We start from the raw sequence: 23,128 nt of genomic DNA on the forward strand, positions 1-23,128 counted from the left end.
ACCTATAGTTTTAAAATAAAATAGAATCTTAGCCCCTAAAGTAGGAAAGGCTCACAGTAGACTTGCTTACTCACCACTATTTTCGTCCGCGGTTCCATCTAACTGAGGTATAGAAAGACCGGCTAGAAGCAGGCTGTTACTACTCCATTCCATTTCTTCTTCTGAAGAGGAGCCCTCTTCATCAGTTGAGCTTCTCTGGGTACCTTGGCACAGTGATCTAGCGCATATTAAGATTCACTAGTGAGTATGACCATTAGAAAGAAACATGTCAGACTCAAAGGATTTGCCTAATTCGATGCAATCTGATATATAGTAGCATCTGATATATAGTAGTAAAACTAAATATAAAAGATTTGAAAATTATAACTTTAAAAAGAAAAGCAGCTTTACTTTGCTTTAGTATCACGTCCTACCAAAAGTTACTGTGAACAGATTTTATAATCCCTTCTATACGAGCTAGAAGACACCATCATTCCTGTGCTCAATGTCCTACAATACCCTGGATGACCAAATCTAATCATGTTCTTCCTTGCACTCTCCCCTCATTGTCATTAGATATATACATATAATAGCTTAGGTGAGAGAGAACACAGTAATTTTTAAAAGGGTAGCATCTGATATATTTTAACAAGTGTCCATAAATACATGATCACTACATTATGAATTGGAAAAAACAAACAAAAAGGTGAACAAAGGGTATTAAGGTTAGGTAGGGTTGAAAGACAAAAAATAACATGGATTAGAGAAGGGGTAGGAAGTAGTAAGGGTGATGTTGAATCAATCCAGCAGCAGCTACAGAGTAGGGTTACTGAGGAATTAGATGGACTGTTAAGTGCAGATGAATATTCTCTTTAAGTTTTACCTCATATACATTTAATTTTTTTCCACTAGATCCTAGCTTGATACTTCCCCTTCTATTTGGATGGACAAACTTTCTTTCTATCCATACCTAATTTGTTCTATTGTCTCAGAAATTTGAAAATATCTCTGTATTATTCATGGAACAATGTCTCCATTGAGCCTTTCCCAAATCAGTTTGTCCTAATATCATTTTTTTAAGACCTGAAAGAGTTATTAGAGGTCATCTGGTCCATCGTTCTATCCCATGCAAAAACCGTATTTTTTAACAGACTCAATACAACCTCTATTTTTACATTCTCAGTATAAGGGACTTGCTGTCTCACAGGGTAATCTTTTCCATTATTAATGGCTCCAATTGTTAGTAATTTTCTTCCTATATTACACAAAAATCTTTATTTGCAGCTTCCATACGTTCTTCTTATTTTTCTCCTCTATAGCCATATACAGGCCGTCTATGCCACAATAACCTTTAAAATATTTGAAGGCACTTATCATTTGTCCCATGATTCCTCTCTAATTAGACCAAACATCTATTTTTTTCTACTGTTCTTTAAAAGTGACAGTATTCAGAGATCTTTCTCATTTTCTTCCTCTTCTTTCCCATTACTTTCTCAGTATTCTTAAAATATGGTATATACTCAAGGCAGAATATAATATCCAGTATACAGGTAGAATATATGACTCCTTTTCTAGATACTGTACTTCTATTTTTCAATCTCTCCCTAATATACATTTATTAAATCTTTAGGTTTGTTTCCCCCAAGGTTAACTTTGTGTATGGTTTTCCCAGAATTGATCCAGTCAAAGAACACACAAACACTGGTTAATCACAGGATAAACCATGCCTATTATTTATATAGGCGAACACTAGTAACAAGTAGATAGTGACTTTATAAGAATTTCACACTGAGTATTTGAATGTGTATCTATCTACTTGATACAAGTATAAAAGTATAAATTAAATAAGATATAACCTAAGAAACTGTAGAAGAAATGCTAATGGTACACTGAAGGTAAAATCAAAGGCACAATACCAAAATAAAACAATGAGAGAACAATGAAGAGAAAAACAATGAAAACAAGATAAAGTGAAATGCCACATGATCAAATAGAAATATTAAATAGTCAACAAACCTGGCTAAAATATAAAAAAGTAATCCAATTTATTACAGCCAGACTTAAATACATCAAATAAATACTGTAATTATTTTATTAATAAAATCCAAAATCTGTTAGAATAATAGGTACAGCCAATAATTAAATTCACCATTTTGATAATCATAAAACACTACAGACTTATTGGGCTCTTAATAAAGTAAAATACATGGCTTTCCCACAGAAATTGTTAAGCCCAGAATGAATTAAGGTTCAAGCTAGTCTCTATTTGTGAAGCTAAGTGATTGAATCTAAACATATGAGTCTACACTTTTATTAGGCATCGCCTATTTCGTTTCAAGATATTTTTAAATCTATATTCTGTTACTCAACGCATTACCAATCTCGAATACTTATGACAACCGAAGCTGATGTAGCATAATACTTGACATACAGCAAGCACTTAAGTGGTTTTTGAAAGAATGCACAAACATGTAAATTCTCTGTAAACCCACCTAATAGGTCACTACTGCCATGCATTCTCCTTATCCATAAGGATGTTATGTAAGATTTTGTTAAATGTCTGCCTGAAATTAAGACTCAATACAATTATTACATTCCCCTAAGTAACCACACTTAAAGAATATAAATTTAGTAGAGCATGACTTGAATTCATGAAAAGTTCTGATATTTTCTGCTTTCCTTTTTAAATGACCACAAAGTGTTTATTTAATTATCATAATTATCACCCCTATTATGGGAGAATAGAACTGGAAGCAATGAGACCAGTTAAAAAGTTTGAATCATAGCATTCCAGTTATATGGTAATAAAGGCCTAAACTAATTACCTTGGGAAGGAAGGCAATGGAAGGACAGACCAGAGGCCATGAAGACAGAGTTAAATGATAGAGCTTAACAACAAACAGGGGTGTAAAGGAAGGCAAATCAAACATGACACTGAAATTAAAAGCTCTCAGAACTTGGGGGGAAATAAGGAACAGAGAAACAAGTCATTTAATAGCAGTGTCTACTATCATTTAGGATGGCCTATGCTCCAAAAAAGGTTGATGTGATTGAGGCATTTCCCAACAGGATATTTCATGAAAAGATTTATAAAGTTTATACAAAAAAATTCATAGGATAGCTTTAATTACTAGGTAATATCAACAAAAGGCATTTAATGACACTGCTGAGGGTCAAATTGGTCAAGAAGTCAAACTGATTCTGTCTGAACTAGGCAAAATCAGGTCTTCAAAGGTCAAGGGGCCCTGGCTGGACAACTCAGTTGGAGCACTGTCCCGTACACCAGAAGGTTGTGGGTTTGATCCCCGTTAGTGGCTTATGGGAAGCAACTGATCGATGTTTCTTGCACTCTCTCAAAAATAAAAAAATCAATAAACATATCCTTGGGTGAAGATAAAAAAAAGGTCAAGGAACTGAGTGTTTGAGGGATTTAGATTTATCACTGTGACAGCAAAGGGAATTGAACAAATACTGTGAAAATATAAGAGAGGGCTCTGATTTATATCCAGATAACAGGAGAAGGGATCAGAAATTTTATTTTTTATATTAGACAGTATAATATGTGTAATATGCATGTATTTCAACATAATATATGGGTTAACCTCTTTCGCCTTTCAGTAGTGGCTTTGGGGGGTGAAAACTTCAAACACAGACTTTAGGTGTTTTAGTATCGCCTACAGGAGTTCAAAGGAGAGACGAACATAGTGTTTCAGGCTGAGAAGCCTAATTTTTTCTACAAACAGAGCATACAGCTCAGGTAAAGACTCAAACCAATGAAGCTCACAAGAGACTGATTCAGAAAAAAAGTGCCATCTTATTCATTTACCTTGATAAACAAACAATATCAGTGTCTGCCTCTAAGGCTTATTTATTTTTAATATTTAATTCCTTCATTCTCATCAGACCTAGAAGCCATTCCTTGTCTTCAAGTTGATTCTAACTGTTGTTCCAATCCATAACAGTTTAACTCTCGAAGGGCATTCTTTTCTTCAAGTTCTGACATAAGGAAGCGTGCCTATTTTGCCCCACTTACTACTGACACATATTAATATTGCATATATAAATAGATGATTTCTAAAAGTTAGGTGTTTGGGGAAGGGAGAACTGGAGGAGGCTGGTCAAAAGGTACAAACTTCCAGATATTAAGTACTAGGGATGTAATATACAACATGATGACTATAGTTACCACTGCTGTATGATATATTAAAGTAACTGAAATAATGAAAAAGTTACCTCTTTTTGGCACAATGTTCTTCAATATTGCTGTCCCATCTCTGAGACATAACCAAACTAAGCTCCATTTCTTCTTTTTCAATCTGTGGTTCATTTTCTTCATCATCACTATTTTGGGGGTTTTTAGTGTTTCCAAAGGAAAGACATGGTGATGGTTTTGTATTTCTTTCCCCCTGATACCCATCATTTTCCAAACCAGCAAGAAGATGTACCAGAGCCTCATCAGGACTACTGTCCACTATAAAACAAGTAAAATATTATCAACAAGTAACTTAAGTTTTCTAAATAATTCAACAATTCACATCAATTATAAAACGACAAAAAAATAAAAGATCCTTGGACCATTTGCATTAGAATGACTCTGTGTCCTTATTAAAAAGAAGATTCCCAGACCCCATCCCATATGTACTAAATCAGAATTTCTTTTTTAATATTTTAAAATATTTTTTAAAATTACAGTTTACATTCAATATTATTTTGTATTAGTTTCAGGTGTACATTAATCAGAACTGCTAAGGTAGGACCCAGGAATTTGCATTTTAACAAGCTTCCCAAGCTCTTACTGCATAATTAAGCTTGAGGAACACTAAACCAATATTGTCACAAGTGTTCAAAATAAATATAAAATGTATAATAAATATATAAATTAATGCTAAGGAAGTGCTTAAAATACAGTATATGTGAATACTTTATCCCTTCTTAAGCTTTATTTAGCTCAAAAGATAGTCAAACGAAATCTGTAGTTGAATAACACAGAGCTTTGAAAGTGGTTGATAAGATTACTTAAACACCTTCAAGTCGACAATGACATACTACTTCACAAGCACTTAGGGTTGCTAAAATCAAACACAGATAATAACAAGTGTTGACAAAGATGTGAAGAAATAGGAGCCCTCATACATTGCTTGTCAGAATGTAAAATGGTGCAGCTGCTTTGGAAAAAAATTTGGCAGTTGCTCAAAATGTTTATCAGATGACCCAGCAATTCCACTCCTAGGTATATATCCAAGAGAACTGAAAACATATGCCCACACAAAAACCTATACATGAATAATTATAGCAGCATTGTTCATTATAGGCAAAAAAGTGAAAACCCGATATCCAAAAACTGTAGAATAGATAAATGAAATATGGCATATCCATATGATGAAATATTATTCAGCAGCAAAAAGGAATGAAGTACTGATACGTGCTACAACATAGATGAACTTTGAAAACATCATACTAAGTAAAAGAAGGCAGAAACAAAAGGTTAAATGGTTCAATTTATATGAAATGCCCAAAATAGGTTAATCAAGAGAAAACAGATTAGTGGTTGCCAGGGGCTGAGAGGAGGGAAGAATGAGGAGTAACTGTTCATGATTATGGGATTTCTTTCTGAGGTGATAAAAATGTCCTGAAATTAGATAGTGGTAGTGGCTGCATAACTCCATGAATATGCTAAAAATCACTAATCTGTACATGTTAGAAGGTGAGTTTTATGGTATGTGAAATTACAAAAAAAAGATCATGCAGATGGTTTGTTCTAATCTAGTATACAATTTTATTCTCTGTAAAATGGGATAATGTATTCCCCATTTACTAAAATATCAAGCTTCAGGTCTTCTTTGTTGACATTAAAGAAACTGACTCTGTCAAGCAACCAGATATAAGGAAAAAATGAAGATACTTGTTTATAAGAGGCATTTTGGCAAAATCTATTTCTTTAAGCCTAGAACTGCAGTGCTTTATTTTTCTAGCCTCAAACTTGAAAAAAATTAATATTAGAAGATGAACTATATATATTTGACTCTCAGATCTTTGACTAACATTGAGAATGCATTTTTGCAAACTTAGAAATTATCTGTTGATGATTCATTATATTTGTATAATGTGATAAAATAAGGATATGACTCCTCTCTTTTTCAATTCCTTAACTTTCTCTAAATTCTTCTCTTTAACTGTTTATTTCTTTTTATAACTAGAATGTAATTTAGGGATATATATATATATATATCTGAATATGTATATATCTTCAGATGGAGAAATAAAACATTTTAGAGTATGAATGTCAAATTAATTTTTTAATGTGGTCTTTGGTTCATTTCTTTCTGCATGTGCCATTCATTAAAAAAAAAAGTTTCCTACTCCTGTCTAAAATGTTCTTGAAATATGACTATGTATAATAATTTTGGTATTGTCCCTAGTTAGTCAATTTGTGTTCCATTCAGAGAGCAGGCTAATAGCAGTCAGGGTGGGGTGGTGTCATGGGGCTGGGTGGGTTGGAGGGATTGAGCAAAAAAGAAAAAACAAAAGAGAAAAAGCTCATGGGCACGGACAACAGTGCCATGATTGGCAGGGAGGGGGGTTGGGGGAGGTGGAGGAGAGTATAGGGGGGATAAATGGTGATGAAAGGAGACTTGACTTGGGGTGGTGAACACACAACACAGTGTACAAATGATGTGTTGTGGAATTGTGCACCTGAAACCTGTATAATTTTGTTTTCCAGTGTCACTGCAATAAATTCAATAAAAAAGGATAGAAAAAGGATATGTACGTAATAGAGACATGACACCGTAGAGAGCTATGATCACATCTGATGCTGTATCTCCTTTGATACAATGAGAATGAAAAAATAGAAAGCAAGGAAAGACACATAAATCACTACACCAAGCAAAATAAGAGGCATGAAGTTCAATGATATCTCACATTTTGCAATAAAATTTTAAATAAATTCCTAAAAAAGATGTCAGTCATTTAGACTAAATTACTGAAAAGAAATCTAGCAAATGGCATTTAAGGAGATGCAGAGATACTAAGAAATAACTGTCATTATGCTCTACACTAGCCCAAAATTAATCACTTAAAAGGAATTGTACAGGAAAATTTCTGATACTCACCAAGAAATAATCAATTACAATAATTTATTAATATACATAACTTTGGAGAATTTTAATCCAAAATAAGCCATTTTCCCCCTAAAGCAATATTGTTTTCCTTCAACGAAAGTGAAATTTTTAAAAAGGTTTTCTCTCACAATTGTTTAGAAAAAGCTGTGTAGAAAACAAACACAAAGCTACTTCATTATTGAAAAGTTTCATTTTTACACTAAGTAGAGTAAGAATTTATTTACTGAACACGCAACATTAACCTCTTCAAATCAAAGAAAAAAAATAACCCCTTCACATATGCACTTTCATTGATTTAAAACACTGAAAATTTATGGTAGAATTGTTACTTACTGAAAACTGGTGACTCACTCAGTCTTTGGGTCAAAGGCTGAAAAGTCTGGCTATTTTCCATGAGGTTCAAAATTGCTTGTTCATTAATAAGAGCTTCCTCTATTTTGTGCCTAGTGTGACCTTAAGATGACAAAAATATAAAAACATTAGAGCAATGGCCTAAATTTACTGTTTAGATTTTATGTAAGTTAAGAGGCACTACAATGTAAACCTACTTAAAAATTTGAAGTGTTAGTGATATATGTTAAATAACATAATAATAAAACGTAATAAATGCCACAAAAACATCTAACCAGTCACATGGAGTAATTAAAAAAACATTGAATCTGTGAATTACTAAATACTTACAATCTTTTTAGCCTTTTCAATCCTACCTAGTTTGTATATATAGTTATGTTACTCTGATAAAAGTCATTGCACATTAAAATATTCAAAAGGAAAAGACAAACTGTCTTATTTGAATAATAAACTTCTTTATCCTCTATAGCATAAAAATTACAAATAAGTTCATTTTACATTAATTTTATATTTCTCAGAAAGTCTGCACTTCATGATCTAAGATTTTATCTTTCAACCTGATTTTTACAGAAAGTCTAATAATGTACAGAGGGATTAAATACTTTTATGAATAAATATAAACTAATCTTACAATCTAGTCAAAGGGAGAGAGAGAATAAAAGCATATAGTACTAAGAGTAAAAATAATTATATAGCAAAAAAATGTCAGGCAGTTACAAGAGAGCAAACTGGAAACAATTCTATTTTCTGCTTCTTGTATTCAGATTTCAAAAACTCAGTGCTTTCAACAGGTTTTAAAAGAAAGCTAAAAGCTTCAGAAGAAATATTTTTAATATATCCTAGGACATAGCTGGGCTAATAAAGAGTGTTTAAACAAAATAAAAGAACAAACAAAAAACTGAAAAATAGCTCATCCCAAAACAAAAAAACTGAGAAGAACATAAAAACAAAAGGTGATTCCCTGAAACTCAGAATATAATAGTCAAGACAGGCAAGAATAACCAAAATAAAATAGAAGGTATAAATAAGTATTGTTAGAAATAAAAGGGGAAGTGCCAAAAGGTAAAGAGATGTTAAATACTATGAACAACCTCACCAAATACATGGAAAAGTCAGATAAAAAATGATAGCTTCTTAGAAAAAATATATATAAAACTTGATTCAAATAAAAATAAGAAAGCTTGAATAGATTTACAATAATTACCATACCCAACACAAAATACACCCACAAAAATAATATACTAGATCTGGGTGGTTTTACAGATGAGATCAATCAAATATTCAAGAAATAGATTATATCAATCTACTAAAAATTCTTGAAAATAGAGTTGAAAGAGAGGGAAAACTCCACAACTCATTTAACGGGGCAACTCATTTAGTGGATCTTTCTCAATTATTAAAATAAGTTAAAATTCAAAATAAAATATTAGCAAAGTAGATACAGCAATGCTTAAAAAAACATACCCTACCACATTGTGACAAAGAAGAGTTTATTTCAGGAATGCAAGAATGGTTTAACATTAGAAAATAAAAATTATTTTAAGTATCACTAATGAATATATATGGAAAAATCCTCAACAAAATATTAGCAAACCAAATTTAGCAACACATTAAACAGATCATACACCATGATCAAGTAAGACTTATTCCTGGGATGCAAGGTTGCTACAATTAATGTGATACACCACATAAACAAAATGAAAGATAAAAATCATATGATCATATCAATAGATGCAGAAAAAGCACTTGACAAAATCCAGCACCCATTCATAATAAAAACTCTCAGCAAAGTGGGAACAGAGGGAATATATCTCAACATAATAAAGGCCATATATGACAAACTCACACACAGCTAAAATCATACTCAACGAGGAAAAACTAAGTGTTTTCCTTAAGATCAGTAACAAGACAGTGATATCTGCTTTCACCACCCTTATTCAACATAGTACTGGAAGTCCTATCCACAGCAATCAGACAAGAAGAAATAAAGGCATCCAAATCAGAAAGGAAGAAATAAAACTGTCATTATTTGTAGATGACAGGATATTATATGTACAGAACCCTAAAGATTCCACCAAGATATAGAATTGATAATAAATTCAAAAGAGTAAGAATGCAAAATAAATATTCAGAAGTTGGTTGCACTTCTATATACCAATAATGAACTATCAGAAAGGGAAACTAAGAAAACAATCCCATTTACAATTGCATCAAAGAAATACAATATGTAGGAATAATACTTGGAAAATTATAAGACACTAAAGAAGACACAAATAAATGGAAGCATATACCATGCTCATCGATAGGAAACATTAACATCATTAAAATGTCCATACTACGCAAAGCAATCTATAGATTCAATGTAATCCCTATCAAAATACCAGTGGCATTTTTCATGGAACTAGAACAAATAATGCAAAAATGTATATGGAACTTCAAATAGCCACAGCAATCTTGAAAAAGAGCAAAGTTGGAAGTATCACACTACCTGATATCAAACTATACTAAAAGGATATAGTAATCAGAACAGCATAAAAACAGATACATAGATCAATGGAACAGAAAAGAGCCCAGAAATAAACCCACACCTGTATGGTCAGTTAATATATGACAAAGGAGGCAAGAACATAACATGGGGTAAAGATAGTCTATTCAATAAATGGTGTTGGGAAAATTGGACAGATATATGCAAAAAAATGAAATTAGACAACCTTCTTACACCATTACCTTCTTACACATTATATAAGAATAAACTTAAAATGGATTAAATACCTAAATGTAACACTCAAAACCATAAAACTCCTAACAGGAAAAATAGGCAGTAAAATCTCTGACATTTCTCTTAGCAATATATATTTTTTATATATCTCCTCAGGCAAGGAAAACAAGTGAAATAATAAACAAATAGTACTACATCAAACTAAATAGCTTTTGCACAGAAAACACATACACCATCAACAAAATGAAAAGATCTATCTTACTGAATGGGAAAACATGTGCCAATGATAAATCCAGTAAGGGGTTAATATTCAAAATGTACAAAGAATTCATACAACTCAACACCAAAAAACCTCACAATCTAATTAAAATATGGACAGAGGACCTAAATAGATACTTCTTCAAAGAGGACATATAGATGGCTAATAGACATATGAAAAGATGCTCAATGTCACTAATCAGCGAAATGCAAATGAAAACCACAATGAGATATCACCTCACACCTGTCAGAATGGCTGTCATCACTAGATCAATAAACGACAAATGTTGGTGAGGATGTGGAGAAGAGGGAATCCTCATACACTCTAGTAGGAATGCAAATTGGTGCAGCCACTATGGAAAACAGTATAGAGGTTCCTCAAAAAATTAAAAATGGAACTGCCTTATGACTCAGTGATTCCACTTCTGATATATATTTGAAGAAGCCCAAAACACTAATTCAAAAGAATATATGTACCCCTATGTATATGGCAGTTTATCTACAATGGCCAAGATATGGAAACAACCCAAATGTCCATCAAGACAAGTGGAGCCCGGCCAGGCATGGCTAAGCAGTTGAGCATGGACCTGGGATCCAGGAGATCGCAGTTTGATTCCTGGTCAGGGCACATGCCCTGGTCGAGGGCTTGATCCCCAGACGGGGGCATGCAGGAGGCAGTCGATCAATGACAACTCTCTCATCACTGATGTTTCAACTCTCTCTCCTTTCCTCTCTCTGAAATAAAAAAGATATATTTTAAAATAAAAAAAATTAAAAATAGACAAGTGGATACAAATGTTGGGTACATATATACAATGGAATACTACTTGGCCATAAAAAAGAATATGTTACCATTTGCGGCAGCATGGATGGATCTAGAGGGTATTATGCTAAATGAAATAAGTGAATCAGAGAAAGACAAATACCATACTATTTTACTTACATGTGGAATCTAAGGAACAAAATAAACAAAGAAAATTAAAACAGAGTCATAGATACAGAGAATAGACTGATGGCTGCCAGAGGGAAGGAGAGTTAAGGGGCCAAGTGAAAAAGGTGAAGGGACTAAGAAGGACAAATTGGCAGTTAAGAAAATAGTCACAGAGATGTAAAGTAAAGCATAGGGAATACAGTCAATAATATTGTAGTAACTATGTGTGGTACCAGGTGGGTTCTTAAAATATTGGGGGAATCACTTTGTAAATTATATGGTTGTCTAGTCACTATGCTGTACACCTGGAAGTAATATAAAGTAATGCTGAATGTCAACTGTAATTGAAAAATAAAATAAATTTTAAAAAGTCCCTAAATTGGTTTATAAATTCAATGAATTCCAAATAAAATCTTGATAGGGTTCTTTCCAGAAACAAAACAATATGATCCTAAAATTAACATGGGAGAGCTTTTTTTAAAGATGAAGAGTAAAGAAGCAGCACAGTTTACAATAGCTAAGATCTGGAAACAGCCCAAGTGCTCATCAGTAGATGAGTGGATAAAAAAAAGCTGTGGGACATTTACACCATGGAATACTATGCAGCTGTAAAAAAGAAGAATCTCGTACCCTTTGGGACAGTATGGATGGTCCTGGAGAAAATTATGCTAAATGAAATAAGCCAGGCAGAGAAAGACAAACATCACGTGATCTCGCTTATACGTGGAATCTAAAGAACTTAATAAACTGATGAACAGAATAGATTCAATGACATGGAAGCACAGATGAGACTGACGAATGTCAGAGGGATGGAGGAGGGTGGGTGGGTGGAGGGGGAGAGAGTAGCCAAAGAATTTATATGAATATATGCACAACCCAAGGACATGGACAATGGTGGGGAGAGGGACTGGGGAGGGGTATGGGACGGGGTAGAATGGGTCATTGGGAAGAAAAAGGGACATCTGTAATATTTTAAACAAAAATAAAATTTAAAAATTAAAAAAAAAAGAGTAAACAAGACAATTTTGAAGCCAAATAAGGGAAGATCTGCCTTTTATGTATATTGACACTAAAGCAACTGTAATTACAACAGTATGATATTAACATAGGGCTGTGATTTTTTCAACCTTTTTCATGTCATGGCACACCAAAAAATATTTTTTTTTGCCAATCTGACATAAAAAAAAGTATAATTTTGATTCATTTACACTGGATAGCTATTGTTTTGGCTGTTGTCATTTTAAAAAATCTTCATTAAAAATTATTTATTGATATTTAGAGAAGGAAGAAGGGAGAGAGAGAGAGAGAGAAACATCGATGTGAGAGTGGAACACTGATCGGCTGCCTCCCAGGCATGTACCCTACCAGGAATAGAACCAGGAACCTTTTGGTGTATGGGACAACGCTCAGCCAACTGAGCCACACTGGCCAGAGCTGTTACCATTTTTTTATTTCACAATCTAAGGAAAAAGAGGTCAGTGCTCCTGACTAGTCAGGTAGTGCATGTTTTACAAATTCTTGTGGCACACTAGTTGAAAAGTGCTGATATAGGGGAACAGGACTGATTTGGGGGAATCTAGTAGAAGTAAACTGAAGACCTAAATGTAAAAAACCAAACTGTAAGCTCACATAAACCTTAAGGATGAAAACTTTCACTAAATCAGGGTAGGGAAGGACTCATAAACCAGGTAAGGAAACCAAACCATAAAGGAAAAGAAATCTGTTAAATTTGACATTAAAACTGAAGCCCTGCAAAAGACCTTTAAAAAAAAAGATGGAAAAAAAAGATGGAAAAGAAAGCTAAAAATTTTTTTTGAAGACTTCTAAAGTACAAGTCTAGATAGGGGAAAAAATATCTCTACAATATATATAACTGACGAAGGCCTGATATCTTAAAAATATGAGGAACTCCTATAAAGAAGAAAAAGACTAGTGACCCAATTAAAAATGAACAAAGAACACCAATAAGCAATTCTCAGGTAAAAAAATCCAAATGCTCTAACTTATTAGTAATCAGTAAATACATATTAAACTAAGGAGGTATAATTTCAAAGAATCAGAATGGCAAAAGTGTTTTACATCTGATACTATCAAATGTTACTGAGGTAGGGGAAACATAAGCTCTAATACACTGTGAAAATATAAATTTAGGTTAAATCATTTTATAGAGCCATTTTGTAATACTGGCACTACTATAATGTGGTATTTTTACTATTAACATACCTCAAAATCTGAAAAGTTGAGCACTAAAAATAACAAGGCTTATAAAAAAAACAAAACAAGTTAAGGCAAAATTTAGGCAACTTTGTAATCAGAGCACTAACAAACTCAGTAACTGTTTAATTCTGATTAGTCAGGAAGACAGTTCAGTATGGACATTAAACGTGCACAGAAAATAATAGTATGGAAATACCAGGTACATTTTGATTATACAGTGCAGCTAAAACAAAGCAAATAGAAGAGCTCTGAACCAGTAGACTGCCATTAAATAAGTTGAGGAGATGGTGCAACCTGCCATTAGTCAGAGATGGCACAGTGCTGGGATTCAACTCTTAAGGGGAGAGAAAGCTCTGGTGTAGGTGCTCATTTTTAGTTGTTATTTAATACAGTCAAAAGCCCCTGCTTCCAATGTAGCAGTGAAAAAAGGGCTTTTCCTTTTATGCTGAAGGCTGTAATTCTATTCCTGCTAGTCTGGCTCTCCTTGCCTAGAAAAATTACATATGAAATATGACTTCTAACTAAAACTTTTATTATTCTCTTATTTCCCAATCATGTATAAGCTAACTGCATTACAGAAACCCAGTTAGAATACAATAGTACAATACATACACTTTAAGACCTGGAAAATTATAGTTCTACATATCTTTTGTGGAGAAACTCTTGCATGAAGCCACAGGTAATAGATATAACACTGTTATTTAACAGTGCAAAAGTGAAAAACATCTAATAGTTGTAGAGAAACAAGTAAACTTGTTTACCCTTACAAAGGAACACTGATCAGCAGCTAAAATGAATAACCTAGAAACATGTATGAAGAGATAGATTTCAAAGTTATAATACTGACATAAAAATACTCAGCATCATTAATGAGAGAAATTATAATTAAAACCATATTGAGATGCAATTTCACACACTCTAGGATGACTGTATAAAAAAGACAGATAATAAGTGTTAGTGAGGACGTGGGGTCATCACTAGTGGGAATTTAAAACAGTGCAGGCACACTGGAAAACGGTTTTGGCAGTTTACTAAAAAATTAAACAAATTTACCAAAGGGCCCAGCAATTCCACTCCTTGGTATTTACTCAAGAAAAATAAAAATATATATCCACACAAAGACTTAAACACAAATGTTTCTAGCAGCATTGCTCTTAAGAGCCAAAAAGTGAAAACGACTCAAATATTCATCAACTGGTAAAAGAATTAACAAAATATGGTATACCCATACAATGCAACACTATTCAGCAATAAAAATACTGATACAATATGGATGAACCTGAAAACGTTATGCTAAGTGAAAGCAGCAAGACACAAAAGATGGCACATTGTATTTCATTTACATATATCTAGAAGAGGCAAATCTTAGAGACAAGAAAGTAGATTAGTGGTTAATTAGGACTGGAGGTGGAACAGCGGGGACTGCAAATGAACACAGAATCTTCTGAGATGAAGAAAATGTTCTAAAACTGAATTACGGAGAGGTTTAAAGAACTATAAATTTAGTATAAATCATTGAATTATAAACTTAAAATGAGTGACTTTTATGTTATGTAAATTATATCTCAAGTAAGTTGTTAAAAATATATTGAATGAAAAAAGCAAGTTGTTTAATCTATGATAAGTAGGATATCATTTACATAAAACTTAAAACCTAAAATAATAGTATATGCTGTGGGCATACATACATGGTGGGGGCAAAAGTAGGTTTACATTTGTTTGTATGGAAAATAATAAAATAATTAATAAACATAATACAAGAATAAACTGTGTCTCACGTACTCACAAGTGCAACCCTACTTTTGCCCCATTCTGTATATGAGAAAATACATGCGATTAAAATCATACATGGTAACAGTATGCACCAACTTCAGAATAGTGCTTACCTCTAGAGATGAAGAAAAAGTAAAGGAATGGGGAAGAGGTTTTTGCTGTATCAGTGATGTTTACTTCTTAGGGGGAAAAAGAGAAAAACTTAGCAAACTCAACCAAACACTAATACCCCAGAGCTACATATATAGCTGTCTGTTAGGGTAGTTTCTGTACACCTGAAAAGAAAACCTCACCTTTGCTCAACTCTGTGTCTTTGTGGACTTCTACCATATTAGCTGGTGTACACTGAAGAATTTCAGGAGACAGGACCTCAGAGTGCAATGTTAACTCAGCAGAGAACTCCTGGGATCCGTCGCTGTAGTCCACAGATCCTGATAACGTTCTGGTTAATTAAAACACATCCTTTATAACAAACTAGATAACAAAGCAATAAAATAGTTCTGAGATCTATAATAAATAACCACTTACACAGAGAAGTCATTCTGTTTGAGAATTTCCTGAAGTCTCTTCTGAAATTTTTTTTCACTTTCTGTTGCTGGCACAAACCTGCGATCTTTGAGTTTTAAAAGTGCATTAAAAAATGTGTACAGCAAGTGAATGAAATATTTTCTTTTCTCCTAGAATAGCTTTTAAAATAGCAATTTCCTATCCTTCTCTTGACACATATAATACCACCTAAAAGTAGTTCTATTAGGCACTTAAAGTCAGTTCAAGAATAAGTTCTGTAATTATAACAAATCTAACACCTTATTCTCTACATATACATGTATCATACATTCTGAACCTAGAAGTTTTCTCCTCATAAAATGTATTATTTCTACTTTAAAAGGCATAGAGGGCATTCAAAGTTTATCAAAGTATTTTTAGTGTCCAAGACACTATATTAAAATTTGAAATTTTAATTGGACTTCAATATAGGCTTACTACTGTACTGCAAATATATTTCCCTTGTGAATTATGTCTTTTATTCTTTTACTTTTATTTTAGTATTTTTGTTGTGTCCATGCATTTATTTGAGCCCCCTCAAATTCTTTTTGAAGTAGCAGGGTTTAATAATAAATAAAATGAGCATTTTCTTCAGAGCTGTAGATGATCAAAGTGAGAGTTCACGTGACATATCCAGAAAATAATCTGGGGGCTGTATTTCATGGGTACATTTTCAAAGCTTAATGAATTAAACACAGTGTTTCTAAGTTGGGACTCATGATATTCTATGAGTATCCTGTAGCTCATTTGGAAATACAGAAGCTTAGAATATACTAGAGAATAAAAAAGGAGCAAAAACGTGAAACAGGGGGACAAGGAATGGTGAAAATCAAGGACAATGAAGATTCAGGTATCTTATGGGAAAAGAAACAATGAGTGACACTTGGGAGGTAAAGAATTACTGGTTCAGAGCAAAGAGAATAGAAAAAATATATAGAAAAAATATATAGAAAATCTTAAAGTAATTTGAAAAGTAAAGTTTAAGGTCAAGGTAAAACCTCAATGGCTTAACCTTTTCCATTGAAATATCTTGTTTAAAAAAATATTTAAAGTACTATTTGGTTAATACCTTGTGATTCAGGTTGGCTAATCTGAGAAGTTTCATTTCTGTTTCTTCGCCGTTGCTTTTCATCTTCCCATATAGCCTGTAGACCAGGATTTCCACCAATTTGAGCTGTAATCACAGTAATACTTCACTACTACAAGGTCAAAGTAAAAAATACTTGCTTTGAAAAAGGAATCCAAACTTTAAAAAAATGAATACTGCCTCAAGAAAAACAATTACCTATTTTATGTGATAAAACAGGCGAACTACCCCAACCTACATCTCTTACATTACTCCTTTTTTAGTTTCCTTCCCAGTGGCTCCCCAAACCCAGCGAGTGAGTAAGATCCAGACACCTGATGATAGCCAATACATCTAAGAGTCCCTCCCTGGTATATAACCTAGACATTAAAAAAATTACATCAGATTCTATCAAGTTTTTCAATAGTAACTAATTTATTTAGTGTAACATTTACTTTAGGTTCATGATTGTGCAAATATACTCATATGAATGAAAATATAAATAAAAAATAATGAAAAATATAAATGAAAAATTGCTTCAGAAGTGCAGAAACAATCTTTGTAACATTCTGCATCTTCCTTCTATAACATATTTCTAGTAATGTTTTCTTCTCTACTTTTCCCAATCTACTTTGGTCATTAATTAAAAAAAATAAAAATATATATTAAGAATAATTGTATATACCTTCAATGTCCAGCCGATTTAAGATATCAGCAGCTACAGCATCTACTTCTAATTCACATGTACTCTGTGGTTCAACACCTTCCAGTATTAAAGAGCTGTATCAAAAACATATAAAAAACCCACAATAATTATGTCAGAGCATACTTTTCTCAAGATTTTTCTTATACAATTTTTCATGTTTAGGTTGTAAGCAAAGAAGCCAGTGATATATTAATTCACAAGTATTCATAACATAATTGATATTGTGTATATACATATAAAGAAATGAAAAACAGGAAGAGAAAAATACAAAAATACTATTATATTGACAACTCAGTTGAGATCCTTTTGCAGTACATCCTACATATTTTGGTTCGTTATACTTTATACACAGAGAATGTACAATGTTTCAACATGTGGGCCACACCCAGGACAGAATGGGATAACAGAGGAACAACTGCCCAGAGGCATCTTTCTCAGCAATCAGATTGTTTTAGAAAAATAAGGAGAGAATATGCAACAAGAGATGAGGGGAGGGGAGTATACTGAAAAATGGGCAAATGATACTGGTCTCCTTGCCCCCAACTACTGCTGAGCTGGATAATGCTTTAAAATTCTCTGTACCTACAGATTTGGGAAACCAGGTGTTCAATAATGGGATCACAGCTAGGAAATGTGGTAACACCACAAAGTCATTAATTTTTATGAGAACTCCTGCTAATGCTCTTTGACTCGGAAGTTTTTGTTTTTTATCAGAGCCACACAAAAAGATTAGGACACCACATAACTACCCCTGCTTGATGGATCAACATACAACTTCTAGGGTGAACCCCAGTTTACACATTCCAAAATTTAGATATCCTATCAATATGGACACCAAGTGAAAGAGAGAGAACCATGACTTTACTAGAAAGTGGGTGATGGCATATTTCATTCACATTTACATTTGAAACATCTTTTAATGTTTTAAGAGAAACATCCTAGCAAAACCTCATTTTTCATAGTCTATTCCTAAGGAAATTTTGATGGAACATTAGAAATTAATTTTTTAAACCACAGAATTTTTACAATTCAAATAAATATACATGTATGCATAGATGGGTATGTGTAAATACAAACATACATACACATATCTTTTTATCAGTGATAAAGAAACATAAGTCAATCTATCACAATATATCTTTCACTTTCAGAAAAATAAGTCTTAATGTTTTTCATCTCCTTCATTCATATAATTTAACAAAATAAATTTTGCGATGAAATGACATACCAGATAAAATAGTTTATGGTCAACAATTTTCTCCTTATACCAAAAGGTTTCAAAAACTTTGGAAGAACTATAGTGTAAATTTCAAGGGTGGATTTTCCAGAAGTAGCACATTTATGACAAAGGAGGGAAACACTAGCATCAAAAAATACAGTCTCATAGTAGAAATTTAAACTATTTCTTGCACTTATTACAAAGCTATTTCAGACATTCAGAACAGATGTTCCTAGGGAAAGAAAGCAGCTTTCAGAATCAGAACTTTCCAGAAGATAGAAAAAGTGTGAGTAAAAAATATGAGTCAACAAATACATGCAGACTATTCACTTTAGCCATGAAAGGTAGAGAAAAGATAATGATGGGAGACAACTGTACCTCTCTGAACATTTCTGTTCACAGCTTAACAAAACAGTCCAACTAATTAGAATTAGTGAGGATAAAGCTCAGATATCTATAATTTAAAAAATCTCTTCAGATCATTCTGACTGGTAGCCAGGGTTGAGATTACTACAGTAGATTCAGTTTTTGTGGGATTCAACACTCTGGCAAATGATCCTGAAGGTCCTTGATGTGGTAATTGACAATGAGCTAGCTAGCTAGTAAGGTAGGAAGAACTGCTAACTCAGCACTCTCATCTCATTACAAGTTTGTTGCTCTCTCTTATGGCCCTTGTAGTAATGTTTGCGAAAGGGCATAAAACATTTCTTTGTTAAAAAAAGGTACACAGAAGAAGGTGCTAGCATTGGGGATAGAAATGAGGCTAATAAAATCTAAGAGTAATGGTTTATGGCAAAATTTTTGACATTATGTTATTTGTACTTCAAGAAATTATGGATTTTCATGTTTAATACAATATAAGCATTCCCAAAATACAAAATATGGAATAATCTGGCACAAAAAATATATAGCTATCCTATATTTATTTTAAATTCTGAGTACCTTGTCTAATTTTACTAGTTTGCCTATTCATATCTTTGCTTATAATTTGTCGACTATTAAGAGTAATAAAATAGGCTCCTTAAAAAGTCTAAAATTCAAACTTTTCATTATAATACACAGGGTTTCCCTAAACTTACTCCTAATCAGTGAAGCCTTTATAACCTAACCAGAAAGATGTTTGTTCAAAAAGGACTTCAAATACAAATAAACTTTGACTTCAGCATGCAAAAAACAAGGACTAAATGTAGAACTTTGAAAACCAAAGGGTCTAGTGAATAGGTAAAATCCTTGGGTCAAGTTAGTTTGTTCCAATTTTAGAGAGACAGAGGGACTGTATCACAGGCATAAAAAAATGAAACAAGCAGTTTATTGGTCACTTTGCTCTGGACTGATTAGAACTTGAATCTGATGTGGTAAATAATATTCTCTCTAAACTTAATACTATTTCAACATGATTATAAAAACATTTCTGCTGTATCTTAGAATGAATCAAGAAGTGCATGTGTATGTATGTGCATGTGTACATGCATGTGTGTTTATCAAAAAGTCCTGATACATGTTAAGCTGAATCAAGACGGAAGGCAAGTCCTTGTCCGTATAACTTCAAAGTCTTACAAGTCTCAATCTGGCATAACATTCCAATCATAAAACAATGTATTTCTATCATTTAGTGATATTTTTTTTCTTAATTTTAGATATTAAAAAAAGCCCAAGTAATTCTATAATGGGAAAATTCTGTCAAGTACATATTAGGATCTTAAACTATATAAATTAAGATCTAAAAATATATTTTATGATAGTTTATCTTCCACTGATTAATAAATGCACATTTTCTTTTCATGAAAAAAAAATTCATTTAAATACTTTTTCCACTTTGCATTCTTCATAAAAAATATCTACTTAAAAAGTATCAGTTGACATATATGTAGTAAAAAAAGGAAAACCATAACCACCCAATTATAAATAAAAGGATCAAGAAAGCTTGACCAACACTTTGTGGTATAAAACAGAAATCCCTCTGAGTTCCATGTAGGTAAAGCTATTATTAATGTATATAGGTACTGATTACATCTCTGCTTTATGGATGGAAACTCTAAATATTTAGAGTATGTCACCTTCCCCAAAATAAGTTAATAAGATAGTCTAATAAATAATAAAACAGTCCAAAGAAATCACAGATTATATTATTCATACTCAGTATGTCAACCCACTTTTTCCTACAAATATTTACTGTTTAGAAATTTAAAGGGTTATTTTTTACTAAAATTATTTACTATGCAGGTTTTCAAATGGTATTTTATTATGTGAATTTTACGAGACAAGTTATAAAACATCAATTTGGAATGCAGAATGCAGATGAATGTTGGAGAGAAGTACAAAAACTTACATCCAGATTTCTTTGATTAATTAGGTGATAATTAGATATATTTTCATGGTCTCTTTAAAATCTATGATTCTGTGTAACATACTAATGTTGAGATTTGTTTTGATCAATTTATATACTAAAAACACCAAATATAAGGTTAAAATGAAATTATGGTAACCACTAATTTTTGAATGCAGTAGGATATATATAAGTAAGTTTTCTTCTCCTTTACAACATTAACTAACCTTGGAATTTCATTTTCTTCCCACCGAAATAATGTACCAGTAAGAGAATTTCCTGGTAGCTGATCTTTGTAAGATCCAGTTGCATGCAATGGATCACCTGGAAAGAGAAAAGTATACGGGGATAAGTTCTAATTTTAACTTGCATATAATTACTCTTTAAGTAAAATAATATACAACATATATGATTAGTTCCAAAAATTCATACATACCTAGGAATGCATATATGTGCAGTTGAGAGTAATGATTCCAGTTTAAGAGGGGAAAGAAGTATTTGCAATATATGCTTATGAGAGAGGAATGGCTACAAGACTTTCATACTAGAATAAAGAATAAATTTAAATGTGCTATTCTGATAGGTATGCTTAAAAACTCACTTTATAAATAAATATGAACTAAAAATTTTTGTAGAATTCAATCTCAATTCCTAGGGTATTCTGTATGAGCCTCAATTAAAATTCTAGTGGAAATCAAATTCCAGATAAAATTCAAAACATACTTGAATACCAATCCCTGAACAAAAAGAAAATACACAATGCATTCCAGAAATAATGGCAGTGAGTGAAAACTTGTGGCAAATGCAAATACAATTTGACCAGCAGATGAAGAGGGGACATGTTTGTTTAGCTGTCCTAGTTTCAGCAACTGGGTCCTAGGGTCATGCTTTGGAAGTAGTCTCTAAATTTCAGCAAATTTTCAGTGATCTCTTATAGTACTTTAAATTTTCAGATAAGAGGAAGTTCAAATATTAACATTATGAAATATACTAAATTTTCAATCCTCTCCAGCTAAATTTAATACTTTGACTTTCTTATTTGGCTAGCCTGATCACAAAATGGTGTAATTAGTGGGATCAGGTATTACCATCTTTGCTTTTTCAACAAAACGTGCCTTTAAAACATGTAACTAATTCTTACCTATAATTTATGTATTGTTTTAGCGTATTTCCTTAAAGAACACAGAAACTCTCCAATTTAAATATACATATAATTTCAACTGTGGATGTCAAAAAATGTAATATAAAATGTTTCTGTGGTACTCAAGACATTGATTCTATACAAGTACTTCTATCTACTTCACCTTAACAACGATAGCAATTAGTAATTTCCATTTTAGTTGAAAACTGGTTATATAACCGAAGAGTATTATATATACATGTATAATATTAAAATTTCTAAATATTTTTCACTTTTGAACTTACCTCACTTTCCAAAAAGTAAGACTACATTACATACTATATTAAGTTAAAATTTTAAGTTATACACATATATGTAATATACATATTAATTTACCATAAGGTTTACTGTCAATTTAACTGTAATATGTCTGAAATAACTTGACAAAATAAAAGAAAATGATTCATCTATTCTTTCCATGATTTCAGTATAACTTTTTTTTAATGTTTCTTTATCTTTATTGTTGAGACCATTACCGATGTCCCCCTTTTAACCCCACTGATCCCCTCCCCCCTCTACCCCACATCCATCCCACCCCCAGGCCCTCCCCATATTCAGTATAACATTTTATCTTATACAAAACAAACAAAACAAAAACTTGAGGGCTATTTATTAAATGAATTAAGATATAAATTTTATTTCATCATACTTGCAATTTCCCTGCTTTTATATTCCCCTGAACTAAATTTCACATATTTCTGCCTTCAAATTGTAAAAATTTTCCATAGTTTGAAAA

At 32.4% G+C, this 23,128-nt stretch overlaps 1 protein-coding gene across 6 annotated transcripts in view; it reads right to left on the bottom strand.

Moving 5' to 3' along the window:
- Window positions 1-23,128, bottom strand: part of REV3L (REV3 like, DNA directed polymerase zeta catalytic subunit) — a 127,180-nt gene that overhangs the window by 52,310 nt on the left and 51,742 nt on the right. For all 6 annotated transcript variants that reach the window (XM_087817555.1, XM_087817556.1, XM_016217485.2 and 3 more), the window contains 8 exons: window positions 21,440-21,536; window positions 17,647-17,741; window positions 16,965-17,069; window positions 15,878-15,962; window positions 15,643-15,791; window positions 7,434-7,553; window positions 4,213-4,450; window positions 75-217 (listed from right to left, as the gene is read on the bottom strand). In XM_087817555.1, the coding sequence (XP_087673681.1) occupies window positions 75-217; window positions 4,213-4,450; window positions 7,434-7,553; window positions 15,643-15,791; window positions 15,878-15,962; window positions 16,965-17,069; window positions 17,647-17,741; window positions 21,440-21,536 (1,032 nt within the window). The remainder of the gene's footprint in view (window positions 1-74; window positions 218-4,212; window positions 4,451-7,433; window positions 7,554-15,642; window positions 15,792-15,877; window positions 15,963-16,964; window positions 17,070-17,646; window positions 17,742-21,439; window positions 21,537-23,128) is intronic.

The sequence above is a fragment of the Miniopterus natalensis genome, chromosome 5 (assembly GCF_054644295.1).
Source record: "Miniopterus natalensis isolate mMinNat1 chromosome 5, mMinNat1.hap1, whole genome shotgun sequence".
NCBI classification, from domain to species: domain Eukaryota; kingdom Metazoa; phylum Chordata; class Mammalia; order Chiroptera; family Miniopteridae; genus Miniopterus; species Miniopterus natalensis.